General features: G+C 37.6%; 2 protein-coding genes across 4 annotated transcripts in view; one reads left to right on the top strand and one right to left on the bottom strand.

The window, feature by feature from the left end:
• LOC114474873 (TRPM8 channel-associated factor homolog) overlaps window positions 1-13,990 on the bottom strand; it is a 21,405-nt gene extending 7,415 nt beyond the window's left edge. For 2 of the 3 annotated variants that reach the window (XR_003675401.1, XM_028465450.1), the window contains exons 1-7: window positions 6,516-6,585; window positions 4,901-4,953; window positions 4,127-4,794; window positions 2,570-2,786; window positions 2,029-2,317; window positions 676-977; window positions 384-558 (exon numbers count right to left, since the gene is read on the bottom strand). Coding sequence is in view for 2 of the 3 variants with exons in the window: in XM_028465450.1 (XP_028321251.1) it covers window positions 384-558; window positions 676-977; window positions 2,029-2,317; window positions 2,570-2,786; window positions 4,127-4,773 (1,630 nt within the window). In the remaining variant the exon portion in view is untranslated. Of the gene's footprint in view, window positions 1-383; window positions 559-675; window positions 978-2,028; window positions 2,318-2,569; window positions 2,787-4,126; window positions 4,795-4,900; window positions 4,954-6,515; window positions 6,586-13,854 lie in introns of those variants that run through there. The other variant, XM_028465451.1, reaches the window with a different exon arrangement.
• On the top strand, window positions 6,542-26,401 carry pnkp (polynucleotide kinase 3'-phosphatase). Its single transcript, XM_028465469.1, has 18 exons — window positions 6,542-6,649; window positions 6,726-6,854; window positions 13,061-13,107; window positions 13,930-14,196; window positions 14,278-14,580; window positions 15,852-15,931; window positions 16,065-16,122; window positions 16,194-16,301; window positions 17,150-17,221; window positions 17,404-17,452; window positions 19,438-19,508; window positions 19,668-19,760; window positions 19,862-19,958; window positions 20,049-20,110; window positions 22,113-22,222; window positions 25,532-25,619; window positions 25,737-25,804; window positions 25,921-26,401. Exons 2-18 carry the CDS (start codon window positions 6,734-6,736, stop codon window positions 26,039-26,041), a joined length of 1,815 nt encoding a protein of 604 aa, XP_028321270.1. The 5' UTR covers window positions 6,542-6,649; window positions 6,726-6,733; the 3' UTR covers window positions 26,042-26,401.

The raw sequence follows: 26,401 nt of genomic DNA, 5'->3' as shown, positions 1-26,401 counted from the left end.
AGTAAATTGCTCTCTCCATTTTATCCGTGATTGTGATTGGTCTGACGCTGTAATCTCCTCCTCTGTCACTAGAGCGCACACGTAGCCAGGCTGAAATCACCTCGCTTAACTTAGCGAGTTGTAATCGAGATTCTTAGTACAGCTTCTCTCTGCCCGAGAATGTTAGGTTAGGTGAAGCCCACTCACGGAGATAAATCCAAGATATAATTATCTCGCTTCGTAGTACAGGCCCTTGAAGTCTTAGAGATTCTTTGCAACCACTGTCTTTTAGTTTTATTGAAGAATATTTAATTTTATCTATTCTAAACCTCCAATCCAAAAAACGTATATCTTCTCAATGGCACAAAAACTGATTTGATATATATATATACATGGGGTCCTACCTGCTGTGTCAACATCAATCTTGAGTTTCTGGTCATAAACAGCTGGCAGCTCAGTATCGTTCTTGGGGAAACAGCACTTGAGGGAGTCTTGATCTGAAGCTGCATTATACACGGCTGCTATCAGAGTGAGAAGAACGCGTTCTTCAGGAGTCTTTACAGGATGGTGCTCACTCACCTTGAAAAGAAATCAGGAATCTTATTTCCATGTTATCATGATGAACATCTGCCACCACATGTTCTCCACTTTTCACCAGATCAGACACAGACATGGGGAACAACTTTCTCCACTCACCTTCGGCAAACCTGTGTCCTTGAAGATATAAGTGAGTATAGACACCACCTGTGTGAATGAGGAGGAGTCATAGGCCATTATTTCCAAGAAGGTTGTGCAGTCGATCGAGAGTTTCTGAAGCCAGTCTTTTTCCTTCTTGAGGAGTTTTACACCAGACATCACAGAGCCAGCGAAACGATATAGAAGATAGCGAAAATGGTACATATCCTCAATGGCGGTGCTGGGATTTGGGGCTTTGTAGGTGCCTGATGAGACCGTTTTTCCCAAAATACTAATGCCCATTCTGTTCAGGACCTGGTTTCCTACAAGACATTTTTATCAAACATGTCAAACATAGTACAATCAGAGCTTTTGAAATGATACAGTTACTGGTTCTACTAGACATTGAATAGAATAGAAGAGAATCCTTTTATTGTCATTGCACATGCCCCTCCCAAAAACATCCAACTACACTTCAAAGATGGAAGCCAAACAGACATAATCATCATAAAAACAACATAAGGTATGGTAAAAGTCTCATTGTCTACTTGTTTACTGTTGCTGGAAAAGTACAAATTACGACTTATCATGGAAAGAAGAAGCTAATCTTAAAACCTTTATCTATAAATGGTTCTGATGTCTACAACAGGATATAAATCATATATCCTGCTCTTGACACACAGAGAAAAGGCATTATCTTCTTCTTGTTGGGTTTTCATTGAAAATTGGCATTTAATGACTTCTGTCCAATGAAAGATGCTTCTGTTGATACATCTGAAACTAGAGCAGTTCCTAACCTGGAATACAGTGTGTTCACAGTGATTGGAAAGGCCAGGGAAGGAAAAACCATGGCATCAAGTCAGAAGCTTTGACAAATTGGATTATTGGTTTCTTATTGATGATCCACAAATATCATGTTGTTGATCTGAGGGCCACAAGATCTAATAGTGCATCATCAGAAAACACTAAACAGATACACTCTAATAGCAAAGGTATCACTGGGTCTAATCATTGAATATTGGTGTTCCATTAACGCCCATGGCCATGGTCATAGTCTCAGCTCACATACTTCTAGAAAAACAGTCCAATTTTCTCATGAAGACTCTCCTAATCCTTGTGGTTAGAGCTTTTAAATCTGCAAAGGGTGTGCCAACTTTATATTAAACCCAATGGATTAAGAATGAAATGTCACTTAAGTTCTTTGTCCCTCTGAATGAGGCTAAAGGGATGTATATCACTGTAAGAAAATCATTATAAAGTGAACTTTTCATAATACTGCCCCTTTAAAATAACAATAGCAAAGGTATTATCCTATTGATCAGGTGAAGTTATTATCAAATAAGCTGCATTTGATAAACTCGTAAATCCTCAAACCTCTGAAGTCGACGAGTACGTTGAGCTCTTTGTGTGTGTATCCCCACCACCAGGCATGTCCAGCAACCAGCAGGCCTCCTCCCTCTGTGACGTACTCCACGATTTCGTCTCCGTTTTTGATGTCGGATGGACTCACATACACACTCAGGCCTGCCTTGAACCCGGTCTTCTCACATTTCAACCCCGACTGGCTAAGAATTTTGCGAGCCTTATCATTCTCAACCCCAACGATCCCTTGGCGACCTTCATCCAACCACAGGAGGGCATTCTTCCAGAAAATAGACATATTCTGAAACAAAATCAGCACAGAGGACATCTGAATACTTTCTGAAAATGTCTGTTTGCACACGTAACCAGAGGTGGCAAAAGTACTAGTCTTCTGTACTCAAGTAAAAGCATAGATACTTGAATAAAAAAAAGTAAAACAAATGTCCCTTAAATAATTTGACAGGGTTTTTAAACCAGCAAATGCCATATATTTTATTTGTTCTTTTTAAGATCTTGTGATTAGTCAGAATTGAATGAAAAGTGTTCACTTCACCTCTTGTTTTAGAAGTCCTTCATGAGAAGCCACGATGATGCGTCCCTGGCCATAGTAACCTGCTGCTAGGAACACTTGGTTTGCACCAGTGGCTCCGATGGGAAAGGAAAGGCGGCCGTGGACCAGCAGCTCAGAGCAGGTTATTCCATGACGGATTTCAAACTCTGGGACTCCCTGAAGCAAGAACTGCATGTCATCTGTGAAGTTCTTCCCAAATCTGCAAAGGGAGGGAAAGTTTTAATCACGACCAGGTTATTAACTATGGGAAGCGAGAGAAATCATTTCTTTATTTTCAGACCTTGACAATAATAAGGCGCAAAGCATCATAATCCCAGTGTGTTGTTGCATCCCTTTTAAAAATGTTTGTATTTATTTGATGCTTTAAAGGATTTGTTTGTTTTTGTAACATCAACATTCATGTTTTCAAAAGCTTTTTTAATTTTCAAACATCTGAGGCTGTAGCTGGCCTTTCTATTTCTTTAGAAAAAAAAACACATTTAACTTTATTTAAGGGTGATTGTGGCCTGCTTGTCTGCACATGAAATAATCTTAGTTGTATATCATTTGTTTTCATTGATGCATATAAAAAAATGCAATTTCTTCATGTTTAACTCATTCAGTGCCAGCCATTTTCAAAATGTCTACCCCCTCAGTGCCAGCTGTTTTAGAGCATTTTCATTTTTAAAGACCCACAGAATATTTTGTACTATGACAATCTGAATTCTGACACCAGATTTAAGTCTCTAGTTTCATTAGAAAAAATAATTTTGCTTCTAGCTTGTTTCGTTCTTCTGTTGAATAGAGGCAAGTTTCACACAAATCGCCAGTTTGAGACAAAAAGCTGAGAAAAACGGCTTTTTCTGAAAAAATCTATTAGTGACTTTGAAGCAAATTTTTTTTTTTGCTTTAGTGACACCTCAACATTGTTTCCTTCTATAAAACTACAAAAACAACACTGAAAATGGGCTTTTGATGGCAACAATATTATTATTTGCTATCTATGTCAGAGTTGAATGGTTTGCTTACTGTATTTTGGCCTTCCTCCCCCCTTCATTCTCCCCACACGCAACTTCCTCCTCATCCCGGACATGCCTAGTCTCACTGCTTGCCCCAATTTTTTTTATTGTTTTCTCTCATAGACCACTTAGTTCCACACATGCTCTGGTCGAGTGTGCGCTGCTGTGAGCTGCTGGGAGCTTCATCATCAACTCTCGCCATTTTCTGTCTCGTAAACTCCTTTCCTCTCCCTCTGAGCTCTGCCCATCACAGGTGATCTATCATCCAAAGGTGTGCTGCTGCCACCTACATGTTACCAGTTGATCACTACATCATTGTACAAGTTAGATATTCACCGGAGAGCTTCGTCATACTGTGTCCTAGCAACCCCAGCCGAAAAACACATTTTACGTCTATAGACGTGTGTGGCACTCAATTAGTTAATGATATTCTTTATATTTTATTTGGGTATTAAGTTCTGCATCCCATTTTCTTTAAATAATTACCCAAATACAACAGACTATGATATATAAGCAAAAAAACAAACAAATGTGGACTCACACTATGGATGTCTTTGCAGTCGGGATATGATGATGGACAGGTATGACCTCTCTCTCCCCGGGATCATCAGAGAAGTAGATCCCTGTGACTCCAGCCACTGTGTTCCCTGGAAACGTATGCAGTGTGTTGTCCTTGCTGTTGTGTGAAGCCCATTGACACGCTTGACCTGCTATCAACACACCCCCACCATTCTTTATGTATTTCACCAGATCCTTGGTGTCTGCACCCACGTTGTAGGCATCCGTCACATACACACCCACCCCCGGCTTCTCTTTGAAGGCCTCCACCACTTCTGGCTTAAACCCTTTAAGGTTTTCAGCGACCGCTTTGACGTTTGTGTGTACCCCTACAGAGAGGTTGTCGGAGCCAGCGCCCCTCAGCCAGGTCACAGCATTCTCCACCAGAACAGGGAAGTTGGTCAGGTAGTCCTCATGTCCCAGGACTACAATCCTTCCAGAGCCGTACAGGGAGGCAGCCATGAAGGCCTGGCCTTTACTGTTCATCACTAAAGGAAAGGCATGATCTCCAATCAGCACCAGGTCAGAGGGAACAGACAAGGCTCGCAAGTCAAACTCCTTGATGCCTTTCACCAGAGACAGATAATAGTCTTCATGGGGATCCTTTTTGGATTTGCCGAATGTGCACATGATATCTTTCAGACTTTTTCTCTAAAAGACAAAGACAGAATAAAATAGTGTCACATTCATCCTAAAACACAAAACAATGGAGCCCTGTTTGAAGTATTGAAAGGTATGCAGGGGAAGTAGTTGTTACCTGAGAGCTGAATTCTCCTCTTTATGACCAAGGACCTCAAGGTCTACCTGTAACTGCAGGGAGGGACGAATGTGAATAAGAGAGTTAGCTCTGGTAATGACAGAAAGGGGGTTGGATCTCAGAGAGGAGGAATACTGATACAGCAAAGCAGTAGGTCTACATCCTGATCACAAAACAAACAGGGAGAAGGGAGGCTGTTATTCAAATACTGCAGCTCTTACACATAAACTAAACTTGTGCCAACTCAATCCCCACTTTATTTCATGCATTTTCTACTTTGTATATCATATATAAACCCAAGTTCTAGAATTTTCTTTTTCTTTGGGCAAACAAGTCAGGAAAAATCGATTCACTAAAAACTGAAAAGCAACTTAATGAAAAAAATAATATTTAAGTGATTTGCACTTTGAATGTTGCACTTTGAGGTAAGTTTCCTACCTCAGATTGTGTTCGTGTTAGTACAAGAATTATGTCGACACATCTTCTGGACTTTGTTGTTAACAGTATACTGCAGTTCAGAATGGTTTTTGTTTTCTTAACTCCTCATTAAAAACAACCTTCCAAGCAACAAGTTTTTCCTGATGTTTTTGATAATATACAGTAGGGCTGGAAGCTACTAGTGTGGACTGAATGGGTGGCAACAATGGGGAAATGCCAGCATTCTGAGGATAATATCCCGCAGCAACATAGTGAAAAAAAATTAAATCTGGGAACTGTGAATTTAGTTCAAAATTTTGAATTATGAACTATGAACTGAACTAGTTCATTTTAAAATTTATGAACTGAACTTTGAACAAAGTGTCTATTCATACGCGTATACATAAACGCTGGAACTATTGAAACGGAAACGGATGGCTGAGAGGTCTAAGCGCTTGACTCAATAATTCTTCCTTCCACTACCATGGGTTTGAATCTCACTTTTGTCATAAACATTTTTTTTCATTTTATCATATTTAACACAGCAAATTCCACCTTTAAAAATGCATATACAAAAAATATTAATATTTTAGGGTATTTCCTGGTTTGGGGTTAGGGCTAGGGCTAAAATAAAAGGGTTAGCGGGGTAGCTAAAAATAAATAAGAGCTAAAATAAAACTGACAGAACTTTAACTCGCGTCACCTAAACTGACCAATGAGAGGGCGGTCCGTACGGATAGAAGGGAAGTTATGTGATACGTTTCCGTATGAATAGCCACGGTCAACTTTTAACTTGTTCATGTAGAAATTGAACTGTCCCAACACTGTACATCTACACTGTACCATCTACATATACAGTATATTATATACTGTACATATACAGTATATGTACGCATAGGGCAGGGCTGCTGGCATAAACCAGAGTTTTTAATCCCAGCTCGCTCTGAGATCTTTGGAATTAGTTTGACGGCACTTACACATGTAAACTTTATCAACTGTTTCAAATATAAGCTAAACTTGCAATAAAAATGAATAGACTCAGATTAGCAAAAGTCTGTCCTTCATGGATTCTGGTCGGAAATAAACCGCTAAACTTGCCCAAAAATAAAACGCATGTCTTATACACACACAAAAACATCCATTTATGAAACCAAAAAGCACATAGATAATATTTAAAGGAAATGAAAGGCAGTAGAACCTGTAGGTGTAGTCGCTCGTGCATCCCCTCGGACCAGTCAAAGTGGTTCGTGTTTCTAACCGGATTTATTTTGTAGACGCACCCAAAGCCACAAACCGTGTAACTGTGTGTAGTTTTATCTCCAGCCCTGTGAGGTACGTACACACATGAAGTAGTTTAAAACCACCGCGTTGGTGGTGTAATGTTTATTAATTAAACTCGTTTCTGCAGCTTTATTAATGTCGTTCTTTTTGGTCGGAACCTCCGGGGCACGAGTTCCGCTGGAGGACGGACGAGCCGTGATCCTGGGCCGGGGTCCTGATACCCGGGTCACCGACAAGAGGTGCTCCAGGCACCAGGGTGAGACACTAACATAATGATCTGATACCACACCAATAATGCGATAAATGACATCATGTTTGACATTTAAATCAATCATGAGAGCAGATGGTGATGATGACAAAGTTTAACTACCAAAGTGCACACTCAGTCTTTTTACCCTAATAATAACTCTATTCCTAAGTGGTTAATCTAATTATTTTTTTATGTCACTTTTTATGGTCAATCTAATAAGCCTTTTCACGCTCTGGAAGTGCGCATGCGCGACAGGGCGGGGGTCATAGGTCACGAGGGATATAAACGTCAACATAAGGCTGTTTGTGCTCTTCACTGAGATCATTCAATGTATAGTAAGTGCAACATTTAGACTGCAGTTACTCACTTTAACCGTCTTTCAACGAACAACTTTCAATGAGTATTTGCGCTTTTATTTGTAATGGATGAGGAGTTGCAAAAAACAAAATAAAAAAAGTGCCTGGCATAATTTATGGTTAGCTAAATGTGTGAATGAAATATATATTATATTGTTTAATATTGTAAATTATAACTAAACATATATTAATGGTAGTGGTACTGTGAGATGGTGAAAATACACAGAGAAGAACAGAATAAACTGTATGGTCTATTTTTTGACTTGGTCTAATCTTAATGTGTCCATGACTAATTGATCCATATCACAGACATGTACTGTACATGTATATAAACTAGCCATTATATGACACCAGCGATGTGGACCAGGCAGGTATTACAGTATGAGTTTTCACTTTGATAAGGTACATTTATGAGGTACACCATTCATATGATTATTTTTTATTAAGCTATTACATTATTTAAATTTATAAATTTGAAGGAAGTGCACAAGAGGGACAGGTCATTTCATTTTCACATTTTCTTTATGTAGTCTTGCTCCTTTTTCTGTGTGTATAATTTATAATTATTATTGTTGTTTTTTAATACACCACTATTTGCCATTTATACTATACTTATATTATACTTCATTAAAGAAAGTGTCTGGAGATACGTTATACGTTAGATATTTCTGGTGCCAGGATAGTCGAGTGGTCTAAGGCGCCGCACTCACCACTATTGTGGGATTTGCTAACGTGGGTTTGAAGCACACATTTGATTTTTTTATTTATTTATTTTCATTTTAACATATTTAACACGCCAAATTCCACCTTTAAATATACATTTCCGACAAAAATAAACATTTTAAGGTTAGAGTTAGAGTTGGGGCTAAAATAAAAGGGTTAGCGGGATAGCTATAAAATAAATATGAGCTAAAATACAAATGACGGAACTTAAAGTTATGTGGTGCACCTATCACATGTTTAACGTACCCGTAGCCGCGGCCTTTATTAAACCCTTTGTTGTTTAATAAAGTATTTCTGATTCTGATTAAGTGAAACAGCACTGATCAGCCGATTCATGTTTACAAAATGTGACTATAACCTGAGTCACTGTTGAAGCGTCAGGCAAAACCTGAATTTTAAGCTCGTGTGCAGCATTAGCTTTAGCAGCATTAACTTTAGCAGCTAACTCGGTCTTTCTGCCTTGGGGACTGATGACACGTTTGTGCAAAAAATCTTTTAAGGGATCAATGCTCCAACGGCAAAAATAATTTAAATCCCTGTCAGACTCGCTTGCTACACAGTCAGCCATGGCGAGTTTATCCCTCTTGACCTTTGACCTAATGCGGAAGAACTGAACCCGAGCCAGAATGTGAAAAGGCTTATTAAGTGGTTCTCAAACAATGGGGCGTGACGTCATGAAAAACAAAATTTTTAGTTTTGCTTTATTATGTATTATTACAACTTTATCTATATATATATATTTATATATTCTAATATATCATATATATATGTGATTGCAATAGTATGGTTTTTTGAGTTTTTACGAGGAATTATTAATTATTAAGTTTTACCTTTTTTTTTAGAGGCTATATTTTGTTGATTTTTTTTCCAGCTGGAGAAGGTAGGCTGAAAATGTTCACTATTAAACCGGGGGGTTTAATGTGCTGAGAGACTCTACATCCATTCATCCATTTTCTGACCCACTTGCTCCTCTTTTCAGGGTACATCCAATCTAGAGGCTGATATTTACAGATCACACATCAAAATACACATTGCAAAAACATTTACTACTATAATTGCTCCATAGTGGGAACCTGATTATGTTAAATGTGTAAAGTAATCAGTTTTTGGCATCAGTTTTTATTGCATCACATGTTTATAAAATATGTCTCTAATATTTAACACATCTGTGAGGATAGAGTTGGTACCTGCACTTCAGTAAACATTTCTCTTTACGGTGACAATCCTGCATTGAGCAGATTCTTACAGGAAAAGTACAATTTATTCCTTTTAAGTAGGGATGTAACGATTAATCGTAAGGCAGTTAAAAATCGATTTATAGGTATCACGGTTGATATCGATTTTCTGAAAATTGAATCGCAGTACTTTTTTTAAACCAGCAGAGGCTATCCACAAGTGTAGGCGGCGGGCGGAGTCTGCTAATACTTTCTTTCTGGCCGCCTTCTACTCTTAAACATATTCATAAATGATTCATTACCCCTTAAGCACCGAAAGAATATCTGTAATATTACTTGATTATATGTAAAAGTCACGTTTTTCTATTAGCTCTGTCTGCTAGCATAGCATCACTTCTTCACTGCAAGATATCTGCATGCCAACCGACCACTGGGTTACCAGCGCCCTCTGCTGGTCCAAACAAATATGACGTAAATCAGTGTAATCAGGTTTTTTTTTTTTTTAAAAGTCCAATTGTTAAGGCACAAAATACATTTTCAGTTGCACTTTTAAAAGAAAAAGAACTATTATGCAGTTTTACATTGTTTATTATAGAACCAGAATTTAAATTAATAGGCTTCATTTTCATTTGTATTATTCCTTCATTTATTTCATTCAAGATTTATTTTTAGTTAAATTGCATTGTTTTGAATTGTTTATCAAGGAATTCTTTTGACAATGAAAAATAAAAGGAAAATAGTGTTGTATTTTCTAGTTTTTTTCCCAAAAAAAAAATTTGTCTACAGTCCCATTTTGTAAAATAAATCGTGAGAGAATCGTATCGTGAACCCAGTATCGTGAATCGAATCGTATCGGGAGTTGAGTGAATCATTACATCCCTACTTTTAAGAGTTTTTTTTTTAAATTTTATTGCTAAAACTTAAACAACCAGTTAGTCTCTGTTTGATATTCTTTGCACTGAAAACATTTAAAATGTGATGAAAATGTACCATATCTTGTTGAATAGGTGAGAATCTAAGCCCTTAGCTGTATTATTATGAAATAATTTGAAGGCAATCAGTTTTTTTGCAAAATGACTCGTTTATCCAAAGTTATGAAAAACAATAAAGCCTTAAAATATCACAACTTTCCCTGCAATTTTTCTTTTTTTAAAAAAAAAAGCTCCCACAAAATCTGTTTTTTTAGCCACAACAATCGCTCAAATTGGCTGTTGTTACGGCAATTATTATTTTAATCATCATATCATCAAATGTGTGTTTGTGTACAATTTGTAATGTGTTTATACACGATGACTGCATTATTCATTGTACTTTTGAACAGAAACGTTGTTCCTTTGCTGAGTCATGTTTTGTTAGATTACGTACTGGCAGTACAGACAGATTGTGCTGGATTCACAGTGCTAGCAAAAAACAGTCTCTACTCAAGGTCTCATAACAAAGCTCTGATAAGCAGAGCTCTGTAGAAGGAGTAATTTTCCATCAAAATCCTTCCTCCCTTCACACCCTCCGTCCCCTTCCTCTTCATCATGCTATAAAATATATTGCTTTATTCTTTCAGGGTTGAGCACGTCACTGGTCATTGTATTTATCCTTTGCTCTTTATTAAATATGTTTTCCCGTCTCAACGTGGACTTCATCAATACAGAGCAACTGTTGTGGGTCTAAATCGGAGGACAGCTGAAATTTTGCCTTGGCACTGTAAATTCCTGGTGGGTCTGATTTATTTAGTCAAGGCTCCAGAATGTAAAGGGCTCTTGTTTATAGGTCACCAATTAAAATGAATAGAAATGTTTGTATTTACTCAAATTCTTTCCTTCTGTAAAAATGTATTATTAAAGGCAGTTGTTTTGCCTTTCTCAGCTTTATTTCCAGTACCGTAGGCTCGGGTACACCCCATACAGAACTGCATCCATTCTCAGATCTACGTATATATATATTTTTTTTTTTTTTCTTCTTCTTCTTTTCAAAGAGTGACATGAAATCAGAATAAACTTTTCCTGTTTTAGGTCAAGTAGGATTTTTAAAATTATTTATATTTGCTAAATGTCTGAATAATGAGAGAAGCTTTGTGTTTCGGGTGTGCTTTAAAATACAGCAACGGGTGTGTCTCTAATTAACTGACATGATGTCAATAAACCTTTCAGAAGATTCCAAATTCCAATTTTTTTTTTTTTTTTTTTAAAAAAAAAGACAAATTTCAGGAAAAGTTTTGATATTTTAAGGCTTTATTGTTTTCCATAACTTTGGATAAACGGGTCAATTTTCAAAAAAAAAAAACTGATTGCCTTCAAATTCTTTCATAATAATACAGCTAAGGGCTTAGATTAGATTCTCACCTATTCAACAAGATATGGAACATTTTCATCACATTTGAAATGTTTTCATTGCAGAGATTATCAAACAGACACTAACTGGTTGTTTAAATTTTATCAATAAAACAAAAAAAACCTCCTAAAATGAATAAATGGTACTTTTGTATTAGAACAACAATGATAAGTTATAATAATAAATATTAAAGCCAAAAAAAAGTTTTTTTTTTTTTTTGCGTGGGCAGTAGTCTCGCGGCACCCTGTAATGACTAGGGATGTCCCGATACAGCTTTTTCATTTCCGATATGATACCGATATTGCAGCCTTGTATATTGGCTGATACCGATATTGATCTGATATCAGCATGAATCATACATACTTTTATAGAAAAATAATAATAACTTATTTTGTAGTGTGGGATGTTAGAAAAGGCTTGATCAAGTGATGTCACTCAAACAGAGAACAATAGTCAGTAACAGTAGGTATGAGAAAAACTGACCCATTTATTATGAACCAAGTTACATACATTTTAACCTTCAACATAATATATACAGTGTTCTACAATTGAATAAAATAAATTAAAAAAATAATATGGGGAGAAAAAAACATGTTGGAAAATCCTGAATTTTGAATCCGATTTTTGTTTTCAGGCTAATATCGAACCAATATCCGATATTGATGTCGGATCGGGACACCATTATTAACGCCCTACTATTTGAGAACCACTGAATTAGATTGACCTGAGTGAGATTAAGATCAACCTGCAAAAGAGGGATGCTAGTTTTTATTTTGAGAAGACGGATATGGAACAAAGTCACACTTTCCTCTTAAACCTTCTTACCTTATATGGAATATTTTATATTCATAAATGCAAAAAGGCTGAAAGGAAACCCAACATCCTCCGATTTAAACACAAAATGTATATGATGATGTATTTCCAAACATTAAGAGGTATGACAAGAAAGCTATCCGGACTATACACTTTTATGAAGCTTTAAAATCCTCTGTGATTTGAATGTATGTGTACACCATGTTCAAATGTGTTTTCATGTTTGTCAATGCTGCTGAACTGAAACACAGTCAGCATTTGTTCAACACCTGCTACTGTAATCATTTGATCCACCTGAATGCCTTTGTTTCTTTTCTTTCTTTCTAATGATATTTGGCTTGATGAGGTTACGGTCACATGTTGGTTAATGTTGTTGGACCTGTTGGATTGAGTTCAATATTCAACTCAACTTTATTTGTATAGCGCAAATTACAACAAAGTCATCTCAAAGCGCTTAACAAAGAATAGAATCCATAGTAAGAACGAAAAAACCCAACAAGATCCACATGAACAAGCGTTTAGTGACAGTGGGAAGAAAAAACTCCCTTTTTTAAAAGGAAGAAATCTCCATCAGAACCAGGTTCAGAGGTGGCAGCCATCCGCTTCCACTGGTCGGGGTTTGTGAACAGACGGGCAAACAGATCAGGATAGAAGGATAGAACATCCAGTGTCCAGACATATGACAATATGACATCCCTGAAAGTTTGATTCCAAAACCCACCTGGAGGAAACCATGTCATCTACACCTGCATATTATTGGCATTAGCAGACACTTGTGTTGTTCCTTCAGATCTTTTAATAACGTTTGTGTTTGTTTTAGTGAAGGTGGTGGCTCGCTATGATGACCAGGATGTGCTTGTCACTCAGGTAAAAGAGCAAACACTCGCTAACCGCTGTGACATGAGGCTCATATAAAGCTGAATAAACAGGATTGTTTGGATTGTGCAGTAATGTGACTTGTCTGCACTCCATAAAGAAACAGTTCACATGACGAACTGATCAGAGGTCGTCCGATATGGGATTTTCAAAGGCCGATACCGATTTTTAAAAAAATTCAGCCAATGGCCGATTTTGGAAGCCGATATTTGAGGCCAATATACCTTTTTTTGAAGACAATTGAAACACTTGTGATATAAATGTAAATATTAGAAATTAAATTAAATACACCAATAGAACTCTTAATATTTATTGAACTTTAAATATACCCGTACACAACCGAGTGAAACAAAAAGTACAGGACGGGTAAGTAGCAGTAAAGCACAACAACAATGTGTAATGTGCAAGTAGTGGGTTTAAACTAAATACCTGTTTTAGGTATAACCACTCACTCCTTCCCTCTGTTCACAGCCACCACCATTATACCTAAGCTTCACACTTGTCACCATATGCACAACTACACCATCACATCTCACTCTCACTTTAAAATAATCAACTCTTCCCCACCCTTTCCATGTCCTACCTTGAGTCTCTCCTCCCTGTTCCCTTCCCCCTCACCTAGGTGTAACACTGCCCTCTCTTTTTATATCCTACCTATAATAAAGTGTTTCTTATTTTTTCTTAGGGAGGGCTAGTGATGGTTAAAAAGCACACACTTGTTGTTTCTACTGGGCTTACCTTTCAGCCCCATAAAGTGTCTGTAAACTCCACAGTCCAATGTCCACACATGTCTGTTTTTTCCTTCACATGCAGCTCGGTCCAAACCCCAGTTTCTTGAACAGTGAGAAGCTGGCTCGGGGTCAGACTGGTAAACTGGCTTTCGGAGGCACTCTTTACCTGGTTAACCAGAGCTACCCATTCACACTGAGCTCAAAGGGAGCAGCTTCCAGTGCTGCACAGCGACAGATTAAAGCCACAGGAAATACAGACGCTGGCAGGAATGGGGAAGTAAAGGAGCCACAGTCAAGTCCAACACCCAAACGCAGCTTTAAGGATTTCTTTGCTATGCCTCCAAAGAAGGTAACTCATCACGAGTCATTGGAGTGGGTATGTTTTTGTTGGCCTAATCTTAAGAACAAGTGTAATATTTGTCCCTTTCAGGCTTCTAAAAGGCCACTATGCCTAGAGGGAGAGCAAACAGAGTCGAAGCGCAAAAGAAGAGGTGAGGCATCCTCCGGCAGAGAAATGAAAGAAGAAGCAGAAGATGAGGAGGAGAAACTCGCTGAAGAAAAGCTGAAGCAGCTACAGGAGTTAGCAGAAAAAGCAGCAACAACAGAGAGGAAGAATGTTAAACCTTCATCATCATCATCATCATCATTGCCTGGGGCGTGTGTCAGGAGCAGCTGGCAGCAGATAGGAAACCTGCTGCTTTATACTGCAGCTGGAGTCAAAGGGAGTGACAAGGTTTGTGTAATTGTATGGGATAGCACTGTGCTAACACTGGGCTAACCCAAAGCATTTTACCGACACTTGGATCAATGCAAGTAAAAAAAAAAAATCTAAGCTTTCAGTCAGATGACCTTCATCAAAGTAACAATCAGCATGGGTACAATGAACAGGCTTATATAATGCAGGCAATCAGTCACACCTTTGTTATACCACTTCTGATCACATGGGAGATGTAGTTCAGGAGGAGGAGGAGTTTGTAGTCCTGACTGCACAGCAATGAATAAAGTAAAGAACGTAAGCATAGTAGATTTTCATCAGAATATTTACATAAAGACTAGAGAGAAGACTAATTATATACACAAATAAACAGTATTCAAATAGAGCAAATACATGAGGACACGGCATATACATCAGGCAGACCGTCATTAAATGCAGTGCCTAGAACCTTTTAAGAAATTATAATCTACATTTAAGCCCTTTGGGAGTAGACAGTCTAGGTCAGGGGTTCTCAAATGGTCTCACACTGGGACCCACAAATTGCTACGGTCATTAAATCGCGACCCAAATGTTGTTTGCTAATTGGTACCACAAAGATGGGAGCATGAAGTCGTGTCAACTCTATTTAAATTTAAAGGGCACCCAACAGCCTGTGTTACAGTCTGTGTAATTGACTTTGTAATTGTAATTGACATGGAAACTATAAAAACTACAATATGATAAAAATGCAAAACTGGGGAACCATGTTAGAGATCTATGGCTTACACATGTGTAATTAGTTACACATAATGTTTTATATCAAGTTTTCTCACTAGCTGTCAGTTCTCTTAAGTATCATTTTATCTTTTTGAAATTGAGGGGTATACTGACAGAAAAAAAGACATTAATACCAAATTTTCCATAGATAAGGACGCCTAACAAGGTAAGAAAGATATTAGGAACAAATTGGATGAAAGATAATATTTTTAGTGTATTTTACAGTTGATTTAAGACATGGGTCAAAGCCGACCCATTATCCAAAGAGATGCTAACACAAGAGAGAGGGTACATTTAATGGGGTTATTTATTAAATGCTCAGTGATTGTGATTTATTTAATTTGAACTTTAGTAATTGAGAACGTAATTGTAATTGGCTTTGAGTGGAAAAATAATTAATTGTAATTTTTATTGTAATTGGAAAAAATGCTGGTCACCGTAATCATAATTTAGTTATAGTTTAACATGGATAGTTGAATATGTAATTGTGATTGAAAAATGTAATTGACCCCAACCCTGTTGTCTATGCTCAGATTGCTGGTTTTGACATCGATGGATGCATCATCACCACCAAGTCTGGCAAAGTGTTTCCCACTGCACCCGATGACTGGAGGTTTGAATGATTTCTTTTACCTTCAGACTTGTAGCGACCAGGTGGACTGATGATGATGGCCCTATTTTTGCTCATTCCAGTTTCTCAGTAGCTTGTCGTTTAATTTTAACTGTCTCTGTTTTTGTTTTCACAGAATTCTGTATCCTGAGATTCAACCTAAGCTCGCAAATTTGCTTAAAACTGGATACAAGGTAGAACAATGGTTACAACAAACTGCTTTCATTGATGGTTACAAAACCAGAATGTGTCCCTGTCCCTGCAGGTGGTGTTCTTCACCAACCAGATGGGGATCGCTAAAGGGAAACTGAGGCCGGAGGTGTTCAAGTCTAAAGTGGAGGACATCCTGGCTACGCTGCAGCTTCCTGTGCAGGTCAGTCGTGCCACTAAGCTGGATTTCCACTGGATGCGTATCTGCTCAGTAACTGCTCCGCTGCACAACTGCAGCACAATCTGCAGCCTCTCAATCCCCACGCCTCCAGTTTTGCTTCGTATCAGTTCCAGCAAGAACTCCCGCTAATCCATGTGTAATCGCGCGATACATATATATATGTGTGTGATTCAACCATGGATAAATGTAATATTTATATGTGAAATATAATTTTTATAAGTGCTCGAATCAAGTTCAACATGTTGTCAACGGAAGGGTCTGGTCTTCCCGAGTCCAAATTGCACCTGTGTGAAAATGTTTGCACCCGCGAAAAAAAAAGATTTTTTCGAAAATGTTGTATCAGCAGACAGGTTTTATTCTCCTGAGTCCAAATATGTGCGCGGTTTCCAGATAGAGTCTGAAATGGGCCCGCTGGAGGCCCCGGAAGGTCAGTGTTTTCCTCTGCCAGGTGTAAACTTGGTCAATGGATGGAATTACGATCCGCCTTGAAAACACAAAGTATTTTGTTTGAAAATAATCTAGATATTTTATTCTGTCTATGCACTACTTCCTGTCTCACATGGGCTTGCTGCAGCACAGCTCCTGAATCTGGCAAAAAAAAAAAAAGAAGGGCTGTGTATCTGCTGCAGAGGGTTCCAGCATTATGGAGCAGTTACACAGCTGTGCTGGTGCAGATTTGGATGCAGTGGAAATTGACACATTGACTTTAATTGAAACCTGTCAGCTGCTTCGTAGTTTCGGAGCAGTTACGGATGCGGTGGAAATTGGGGGGTAATTCAGAGATCTGACAACAAAGTAGCGTTTAAATTCTCTGCTTGTTCATGTTTCAGGTGTTTGTAGCAACTGGCCCTGGTGTTTACAGGAAACCAGTCATGGGAATGTGGAATCATCTCTGTGAAAAGGTATAGGGTGGTGTCAATGTCACGACAACGCACACTCCCAAACAGTTAAAATGCCACACCTCGTCTAAGCGTCTGCTTTCAAAAAACATTTGTGTTTTGATCCATTGTTAATGAGTTTTAATTGTACTTTGTAATCCTGTTTTTGGGACATTGTATTTATTTTTACATGTGTTTGTTCTCAGGCTAATGATGACATACCTGTGGACAAAGCACATAGTCTGTATGTTGGAGGTACGTATTTAATGATGAGTAAATAATGAATATTGAAGCACTTTCATTATTTAATACTCCCACATTATTTAAACCCCTTAACCTGTCAGACTTCATTTAACATTAAAATAGCTGCTGAAGTGCTTTACAAAGGGATGATCTTCATTTTATGAACAAGCTTAGAAGCTTCTCTGGTCTTCGTCAAAAGCTTCATTTTTAGAGGGTTGATACTAAAACTTGCTAGCAGTGTGTGACTAAAGAAAAAAATCCTCGGACTTTGAGTCATTTCAGCTAAAGGTTGCAGTCTTTATTGAAACACAATGGAAACAGAACAAAACAAAGTTAATCAGATATTTCACCTGAAACCATGTACCTCCTACTCCTGCACACAGAAAAAAACATAATGTAATGTCATATACAGTGTAGCCCGAGAGTGAAATTTGTCCCTCCCTCCTGTCAGAGGTCCACTATTACTCTATTTTATACACATCTCCATTTGTTGCTAGAACCCCAACATAGTATTTGAGGTTTATTTTCCTAAACTCACCTGTTTTCTGGAGTTTTAGCCTTTGAAAAGTCACTTTCATGACGCTTCTAAAAACAGGCTGTTTTGGGGCCTTCGTGCATTTGCATGAGTGGGCGTGTCTGTAGATGCAGACTTCATGCCTTGCTCTTGCAAGGGTGATCAGTGATCACCATAGCGATTTTTTGTTGTTGTTGCTATCCACACACTCTTATTATTGTTTTCATATTCAGTGAGAAAAAAAAGATCTCTTTGTCATTAACCTGAAACTGTGAAAAACAACTCATATTCAACTAATTTCAATTTTTTCTCCACGTAAAGTTTTTTTCTGTATTTTGTTGTTGACTTTAATACTAGTACGTGGTGACAAAGGGCATAAGTTTTTGCAGGATGTTGGGCTAGTGCAAAGCAATGTAGCTCTTGTCATATTTGTGCTTTTTTGATGAGACGTGTCATTTTTAGTGGGAAGTCTTACTGAGGCCAATGTGTAATTTGTGGCAATGCATGGATGTCCCTGACTACCGGTACTGGTCTATTTATATTGTAGTTTCCAATGTTGTCACGCTGTTTTTATTTTTTATTCACATATCCCCTATGACAATTTGCTTCCCCCACTTTGGGATCCAAAGCCCTAGCGATAACACAAGTCAAAACATAAACTATAAAAGAGTACTTGAAGTAAATTTTGCACCATTTGTCTCTTTTTCTCCTTGAATGGAAGGATAAAAAGAGAATGAGTTAAGTTTTATCAAATTATCTTTAAAATAAACCCCAGGAATTAAAAATGATACAATATGTAACAGCAGAAAACATTCTGTTTGATTTCTTTGTTGCAATGGTTCGTGTGAACAGTTTACATGATCTCTTTGTGCTCATGTGTGTTTTCTGTAGCTACTTCAGTTTTCTCCCACAGTCCAAACATCTGTGTTGCTTTAATAGGATTCTCTGTCTATCGGAGCAAATGTATGTGTTACGGTTTATCTCTGTGTGTTAGTCCTCTGATGGACCGGTTTCCTCTGCAGGGTGTTCCCGCTCAGTATTCTGTCATGTACAGGATGAAGCTGTTATTGAAGCAGAATAAATATAGATCATGTTGTACTACTTTCTTATTGAAACAGTCTGACTTCAATAAACTAAATGCATGTATCTAATTTAGTCTGTCTGTTATTCTTTGACAGATTGGCCCTATTATTATTTCTGATATTTTAAATAACACAACGTGCACATTTTGGTCCTACAGAAATTCAAGCTCTGCTCTGAAACTGACTAATTCATCATGAGGCTGCATCACTAACCACAACCACTGAAAACGTATCTCATTCTCTACTGAATTTAGCAGCAGAATAATCAGCACTCTAATAACCATAAACTCAGATATTCTCCAAAATTCCATAATAAAAACTGAATAAAGCATTTGTTCTAATTATTAAATAAATCTGAATAAAGAGTCTGTAATGAATGCTCTGACTTTGCCTGTGAGCAGATGCTGCTGGTAGACCAGAGAACTGGGCTCCTGGGAGGAAAAAGAAGGATTTCTCCTGCAGTGATCGACTGGTAAAAGCTAAACTATTACTCATTCATTCCACCCAACTCTGACTTCATGAATTTGGTCATCAGTTTTTTGTTTTGTTTTTTTAAATACTTGGTGCATGTTGTTCTGATGAGGTATTAAATAGCTTACAGTAGAATAACATGTGCACCCTATTGTTGTAGTTTGCTCTGAACATTGGTTTGGACTTCCACACCCCTGAGGAGTACTTTTTAGGCTGGAAGAAAGCCTCCCACAAACTGCCTGAGTTTGACCCTGTGAGTTCAGAGTATTAGGTGTCCAACTAATTAGTCATAGAGTGTCATATTGTGCTCGTCTATCTGTGTTTTGATGACATTCTTTGAATCTGAATCACCAGAGGAAGCTGGACTCAGCTGCCAGGCTCTACGACCCTCCGTCTGCCTCCCTCACATCCACTAAGACTGAAGTCATTGTTGCTGTGGGATTTCCTGCATGTAAGACACTTCACTGTATGAGTACAATGTGACTGCACTCTGTCTCCTCACCTCAACATCTCTGATCTTGTTCATTTGCTCTGTGTACAGCGGGTAAATCCACCTTCTTCCATGACCACGTCATACCAAAGGGCTACGTCTACGTCAACAGGGTGAGGAAATATTAGATAAATAGAGTTGTGTGGTTGTTAATATACAATTAGGGGTCTATTCTCCGGTCTGGACTTAAGCGCTTTTTTGCATGCTTGCAGTTACGTACCCCTCACCTGCGCGTGTTCTCCGGTCCAGGTTCCTGACACGCCCACTGTGCGTAAATCGACCAAAAGCACACAGTCGGTCTGAATCACAAGAGGCGGACTGGGGACTGATGTCATTATTTTGGGGCTGTCCTAGAAATCACAGAACATGGAGTTTTTCCAACGCTTGTAAATGTCACTGAAATCGGTGAAAATGATAAAGAACACTTTTAATTTGAAACGCCTTTGTTGATAAACAATGTAACAGTTTGATTTGATCAGATTATTGCAGTGTGAGGATTGGACACATTTTTCTGTCTGAACCACAGTTAAAATCTCTCTTTTTCCTCTCATATTAACACCAGATTAACATTTGTTCCACGTGTCTTACATTCCTGCATTCAGAAATGATCAGCGCGCATCATCATCCGCACACATTAGTCGTCATCATCATCATCATCCGTCCTTAATGCTTCACTTGTTATTTCCTCTTGTAGTGTGATCAAACTGTGGCTTTATGTTTTAGACAGTGTTAAAATAGTTGGACATTAGTCTGACGTCTGTCAGTTAACGAGCAGCAGCCGTGGCGCGCACCGCACACACACACACACACACACACACACACACACACACTTCCAGGACAAGGAGTCAGCAACACGGGTGAAATATAATGAAATGTAATACAGTTTGTCCCATTTAGAACTGGTAAATGTGAACGTATTAGTTCAGTGGAGGAGTGTAAAGTCAATGGTTGCTATAACAACAAGAAAAAACCCTGTATAAACATTTCTTTTGCGTCTCTAAAACGACACAAAGTCAGAGTTAGCCAGACGTTGGCTCCATAATATCGGTACGGGATACATACATTAAACACGTTGTTTTGTTATATACATTTCTACTACAGGTGCCCTTCAAGGATAAAAGCCGTGCACCAGAGTCCCACGCTCTGTTTTTGTAACCTCACACACTGTTTACACTGCTTTTTCCTTTGATAGCTATTAAAATAGACTATAGTTTATTATCCCCTGCCACAAATGTGGAAGGGGGATATAGGTTAGAGCTCCGTCCGTCTGTCAGTTTGTCAAAGTGCTATGTTGTGTGCTTGACAGACCCAATCCTGATTGCATGGGGTTGCACTTGTTTATCAGCGTGTGTGGTGATGTTTGCACTAGTGGTGGGACTCGATTTAAAAAAAAAAATAAATAAATATATATATATATATATATATATATATATATTTTTTTTAATCTTTTTTACATATATATATAATTAATTAGAGACTTTTTAATTAATTAATCTAAATTATCGCATAACAATATTTGACACGAGAAGCAACATTTTTCTATTTAAAATTATTTTGGTATTTAACTGAATCAATGAAAACAATAAACTAACTTAACAAAATTGTTTATTATTTTCATCACTGAATGCTAACAGAATGTGCAATATGAGTAAAGAATATGATTGCATTGTTGACAAAGCACAAACTTAAGTGAGCTAGCAAGCGAGTTCATTCCGTCTTCTTTTTTTTAAATAATATGTCAAGGTTTCATTTATTCAGACAACTTTTTTTCTGCATGAATGAAACCTTAACATATTATAAAAAGCTTTAAGGGAACATACTTCAGTTGCAAATGTCAGGTGGTGAAAAACAAACTCCTTTAAAGGACATGAAGGACAACTTTATTATGCTCCTCGTTTTTACTGTTGATTCTCTCTGAAGTGATCCACCTATTGCGTTATCAGACGTTGACTTTTCTCTCAATGATTTCTTCACATTACAAAGTGAAAATCAAGTCTGCTCATCACTTCTCCCTTTGGATTTCAGAGTTGAGCTCTTTATGAAGGTGTATTTAATAGACCCTACCTTTGCATGACTGACCACTGACTGAGGTCTTTTTCTTTGTCTCACCTGCAGGACTCGCTGGGCTCATGGCAGAAATGTGTGGCAGCATGTGAGCGCGCTCTGAAGGAAGGCCGCAGTGTTGCTGTCGATAACACCAACCCTGACAAAGAGTCTCGAAAACGGTTTGAGTCTTCTTTTTTTGTTATGCCACATTACAACTTTATTGAGCTCCCTAACACCGCCTATTGAACTGCAGGAGTATTTACTTGAAGGCAACAATGATATTATATGGCAAAATATTTGATAGGTTAATATTTGCATTAACACGTCTTCAGAATAGCCGACTGAAACGTGGACACCTTTGATCTCTCAAGGCACACATGTGTAGCAAATAGGGATGGGAATCCCTATTTCGGAATCCCTAAGTAATCCAATTCCTAGGAATCGTTTGTTTGCTTGCCTGTCTATTCAACTTAACGGTTCCTCTTACGTCACAAATACGTAACGATAAACTCCTCCAGGTCCTGTATATTGTGCTTATGCTAGCACCAAGTGAAGCTCCTTCCACCATCTAGTTGTTTGCTGTCCATCGCGGAGAATGCACCTCCTCCACCTACAGCTGTGCTGTCCTCTGTGCTGTGTTTGTAGCGTCTCACTTCCGGGTTTTGTATACTCGCGCAAAAGTTGATTCTTGCACAGACTTATCTTCCGAAAACAACAAACTTCCACAAGAACACACACCTCGTCACCAGTTTATGTTCTCATAACAAGTAACCAGACAGGGGAGATGGACTGGTACTGATCATTGGCTCTTTCAAACGTTCACACACACAGACACACAAACACGGCTGATGACATCACATGTAACAACGGGGACGGCGTCTCTGAAGGTCCATTTATAGAAATGTAAACAAAGGCTAAACTAAAGCTTTTGGTTAATTTGTTCTTTTTTACAGAAGAATTATTTGTTTTATGTCTGAATTAGTTTTGGGTCAAGTTGTTTAAGTTCAAAAGGAGCACTGTAAATATTATTAAATGTTTGTAGCCAAAATGTGTCATATGTTGTAATGATAATAATAATTCATCAATTTCATATAGCGCTTTTGTATACATTATTATCCAGTGAAAACAATCTATGCCTGGTGGATTAAAAGAGAGCTGATATTCATGCAGGAAATTAAAGAGACAAAGATAATAAAGAGCAAACAAGTCCATTTAATTATTCAATTCCCTCACCCAATGAGAATCGATAAGAGAATCGGTAAGGAATCGAATCGATAAGCAGTATCGATAATGGAAATGGAATCGCTAAAATTCTTATCAATTCCCATCCCTAGTAGCAAATCACTGCACTACGGCATCTCTTTAATGTAAACACCTTTATTTGACACGTGTGATATTACACACGTTGATGGAAAAACGTATTTATGATTGGAGTGGAGATATCTGTCCATGTCATGTTTGAGTTGTTTAATCTTAGTTGTTGACCAATTCCGTCAAAAACACACAGAGGCTCATTAAACAACAGTGCGTGTCTGTCATTAGTTAATCTTCAAAGGTAAACACTTTTATGTACACGAATAATAATAATGCTGATGGCAGAGTATATTTACAGTTTGGGTGGAGGTGTTTGTTTTTGCTTTCATAGAGAAGATGTGCGCCTGTAGATTTTTAGTAATTACAGTAAAAAAATGTGAATGTCATGTAATAGGTTTCAGAAGTTACATACTGTATGTATATATGTGTATATATACACATATATATATATGTATATATAAATCAGGGTTCTCGCCAGTGCTGTTGGGTGTAGGGTGGATTTTCTATTGTTTTTCCCTTATATATATATATATATATATATATATATATATATAATAAAATGTTATTTGTTTTCTAGTCTGTGAGTATTTATTAGTGGAGTACTATGCCAGGCATGAGTAACTCTAACTACATTCATCATGACTCTTCGTCATTTCTTTTGATGTCGAACATGAATACCGCTATGAAAATGATAATAATAACAGTAATTTAAAAAAGACAAAATCAAACAATGCAAAGTGAGAATAAATGGTTACAAAATCCTGCACATGAAACCTGTTCATGTTTGAAAAGGAATAGGAGGAAGTATAAACTTATATGATCCTACCCCTTGTAAATAACTAATACATTTGGGCTTTAAAGTAAGGCAGTAAAAATATTTTTTAAAAAACTACTTTAGCTTTACTTCACTAAATTTTTTAAATATTTAAAAAATGTCTGCACCAGCGACGCTCGCCCGCGCACCATGCAATCCCTTTACGCTGTGAAAAATTCCTGGTGAGAACTCTGTATATATAATATTTTTTACATTATTATGCAGAGATGAGTGCATCATACTGTAAGTATGGGAAGAGAAAGACAGTGAGCAGGATAGCAACAAGCTATGTTAAGCTAATGATTTTCCATCCTCTACACATTCATTGATTCCTCCTCTTTACCTGCTGAAGTTGGCCGAGCTCAGTGCTTGGTTCTCTCGTCCCTCTTGGTTTTTTATGTTGATTATATTCATGTTGTAACCTTGTTTTCCAGTGAATAGGCTGCTATTTTTATTGTTTTAAGTTGAGGATGTGGCCATTACAGCAGAGCGCTCTGTGTGTGGATTTCTCCACAGTCGACACACATTTGTCCAGTGACAGCAGCTGTCGGAAGAAGACACATTTTATGGAAAGCATTCCGTGGACAGTTGAATCCAGGGTTGGGGTCAATTATATTTTTCAATTACAATTACCTCTTCAATTATCCATGTTCAGTTACAACTCAATTACAATTATGGTGACTGACATTTTCTCCCAATTACAATTAAAATTACAATTATGATTTTCCCCTGAAAGACAATTACAAATAAGTTTTCAATTAATAAAGTTCACTTACAATTAATCACAATTACTGAGCCTTTAATAAATAACCCTTATTAAACATGACTTTCCTCTTGTGTTAGCATTGTGTTAGCATCTCATATGATAATGGGTCAGTTTGACCCATGTCTTATATCAGCTGTAAAATGCACAAAAACAATATTATTTGTCTATTATCCATATCTTTTTTAAAAGATAAAATGATCCTCAAGGGAACTGACAGGTAGTGGGAAAAGTTGATCTGAAACATATTTTAATAATTGTTAACTACGTATGTGTAAGGCATAGAAAGGTAACATGGTTCCACAGGTTTGTGTTTAATTAAATTGTATTTGACCATTTTTATATAATTTCCATGACGATTACAAAGTTCATTATCTGAACTTAATTACAATTCAATTACAGTTACAACAGCAATGTATTTGATTATCACTTACGCTATTACAATTATCATTGACCCCAACCCTGGTTGAATCTGTGACATCTTCAACACATAAAAGGCTCCTCCGACATATTAGATTTAAGTGTGTGAAGGCTAATGCTTTTATTGTCATTGTGTGTGTAGTAGTAGTTGTAATGTGTAGTTTGTGTGTTCTGCAGGTACGTGGACGTAGCCAAGGCTGCAGCTGTGAGCTGTCGCTGTTTCCACTTCACTGCCACTCTGGAGCAGGCCAAACACAACAACAGAGTAAGACTCATCTCACATCTATAAATACAGCCTCTTCAAAACATGTCGTTTCTGTTTGTTTGTCTGTCTAGTGGTTTTAAGTGTTTTTTTTCCCTAATTATTTATTGTTCTATTCAGTTCCGTGAAATGACTCCATCGGACAGCAAACACGCCAAGGTTAACGACATGGTTTTCCACAGTTACAAGTGAGCTCAACTCATGTTTTCCACCAGAATTTAACATTTGAGTTTCTAAGAGGAAAATTCATATTTTCTATTTGTAATGATCACATGAATTACTCTTTGTCTTTCTCTCTGCACAGAAAACACTTTGAGACTCCGGATCTCTCTGAAGGATTCTCAGAAATCCTCCAGGTCCACTTTGTCCCCAGCTTCAAAGACAGCCAATCAGAAACCATGTACAGACAGTTTTCTGAGGGCTGATTGGACGCACAAGTCTTAGACTTTTAACTGGAAAAAGTAAATGAATAAAGTCAATGTAAACACATTACAACAAATGAGTGATTGTGTTGCTGGCTATGTTTACAGCCAGTCTTTGTTAGCACCAAGAAGATGTTCTACAAAAGGCTTGTTAGTAGGTTCAGGAGAATCATGTCTGCTATTGGCGTGGTTCTTTGCTCTACAATCAGCTATACTTGTAGATTTATTTTAGTTTGAATCTTTTAAAAGATCATAGATTGTGTATTGCAGCATTGAATTAAAATGCCCTCATGATTGTAGAAGTGTTTTTTTAAGCAATCAGGTCAAAAAATATTCAAAATAAATTGATAGTGAAAAAACAAA

This window comes from Gouania willdenowi, chromosome 13 (genome assembly GCF_900634775.1).
Source record: "Gouania willdenowi chromosome 13, fGouWil2.1, whole genome shotgun sequence".
Taxonomy (NCBI): domain Eukaryota; kingdom Metazoa; phylum Chordata; class Actinopteri; order Blenniiformes; family Gobiesocidae; genus Gouania; species Gouania willdenowi.
Note: the sequence above shows the minus strand (reverse complement) of the source record. Positions and strands in the feature narration are given on the sequence as shown.

Excerpts from the sequence above, each read along its gene's own strand:
- pnkp (XM_028465469.1), top strand. The coding sequence starts at position 6,734 with ATGTCGTTCTTTTTGGTCGGAACCTCCGGGGCACGAGTTCCGCTGGAG. Across the intron at positions 13,108-13,929 it reads AGGATGTGCTTGTCACTCAG|CTCGGTCCAAACCCCAGTTT; the intron begins GTAAAAGAGCAA and ends CTTCACATGCAG. Across the intron at positions 19,761-19,861 it reads AACTGCCTGAGTTTGACCCT|AGGAAGCTGGACTCAGCTGC; the intron begins GTGAGTTCAGAG and ends CTGAATCACCAG.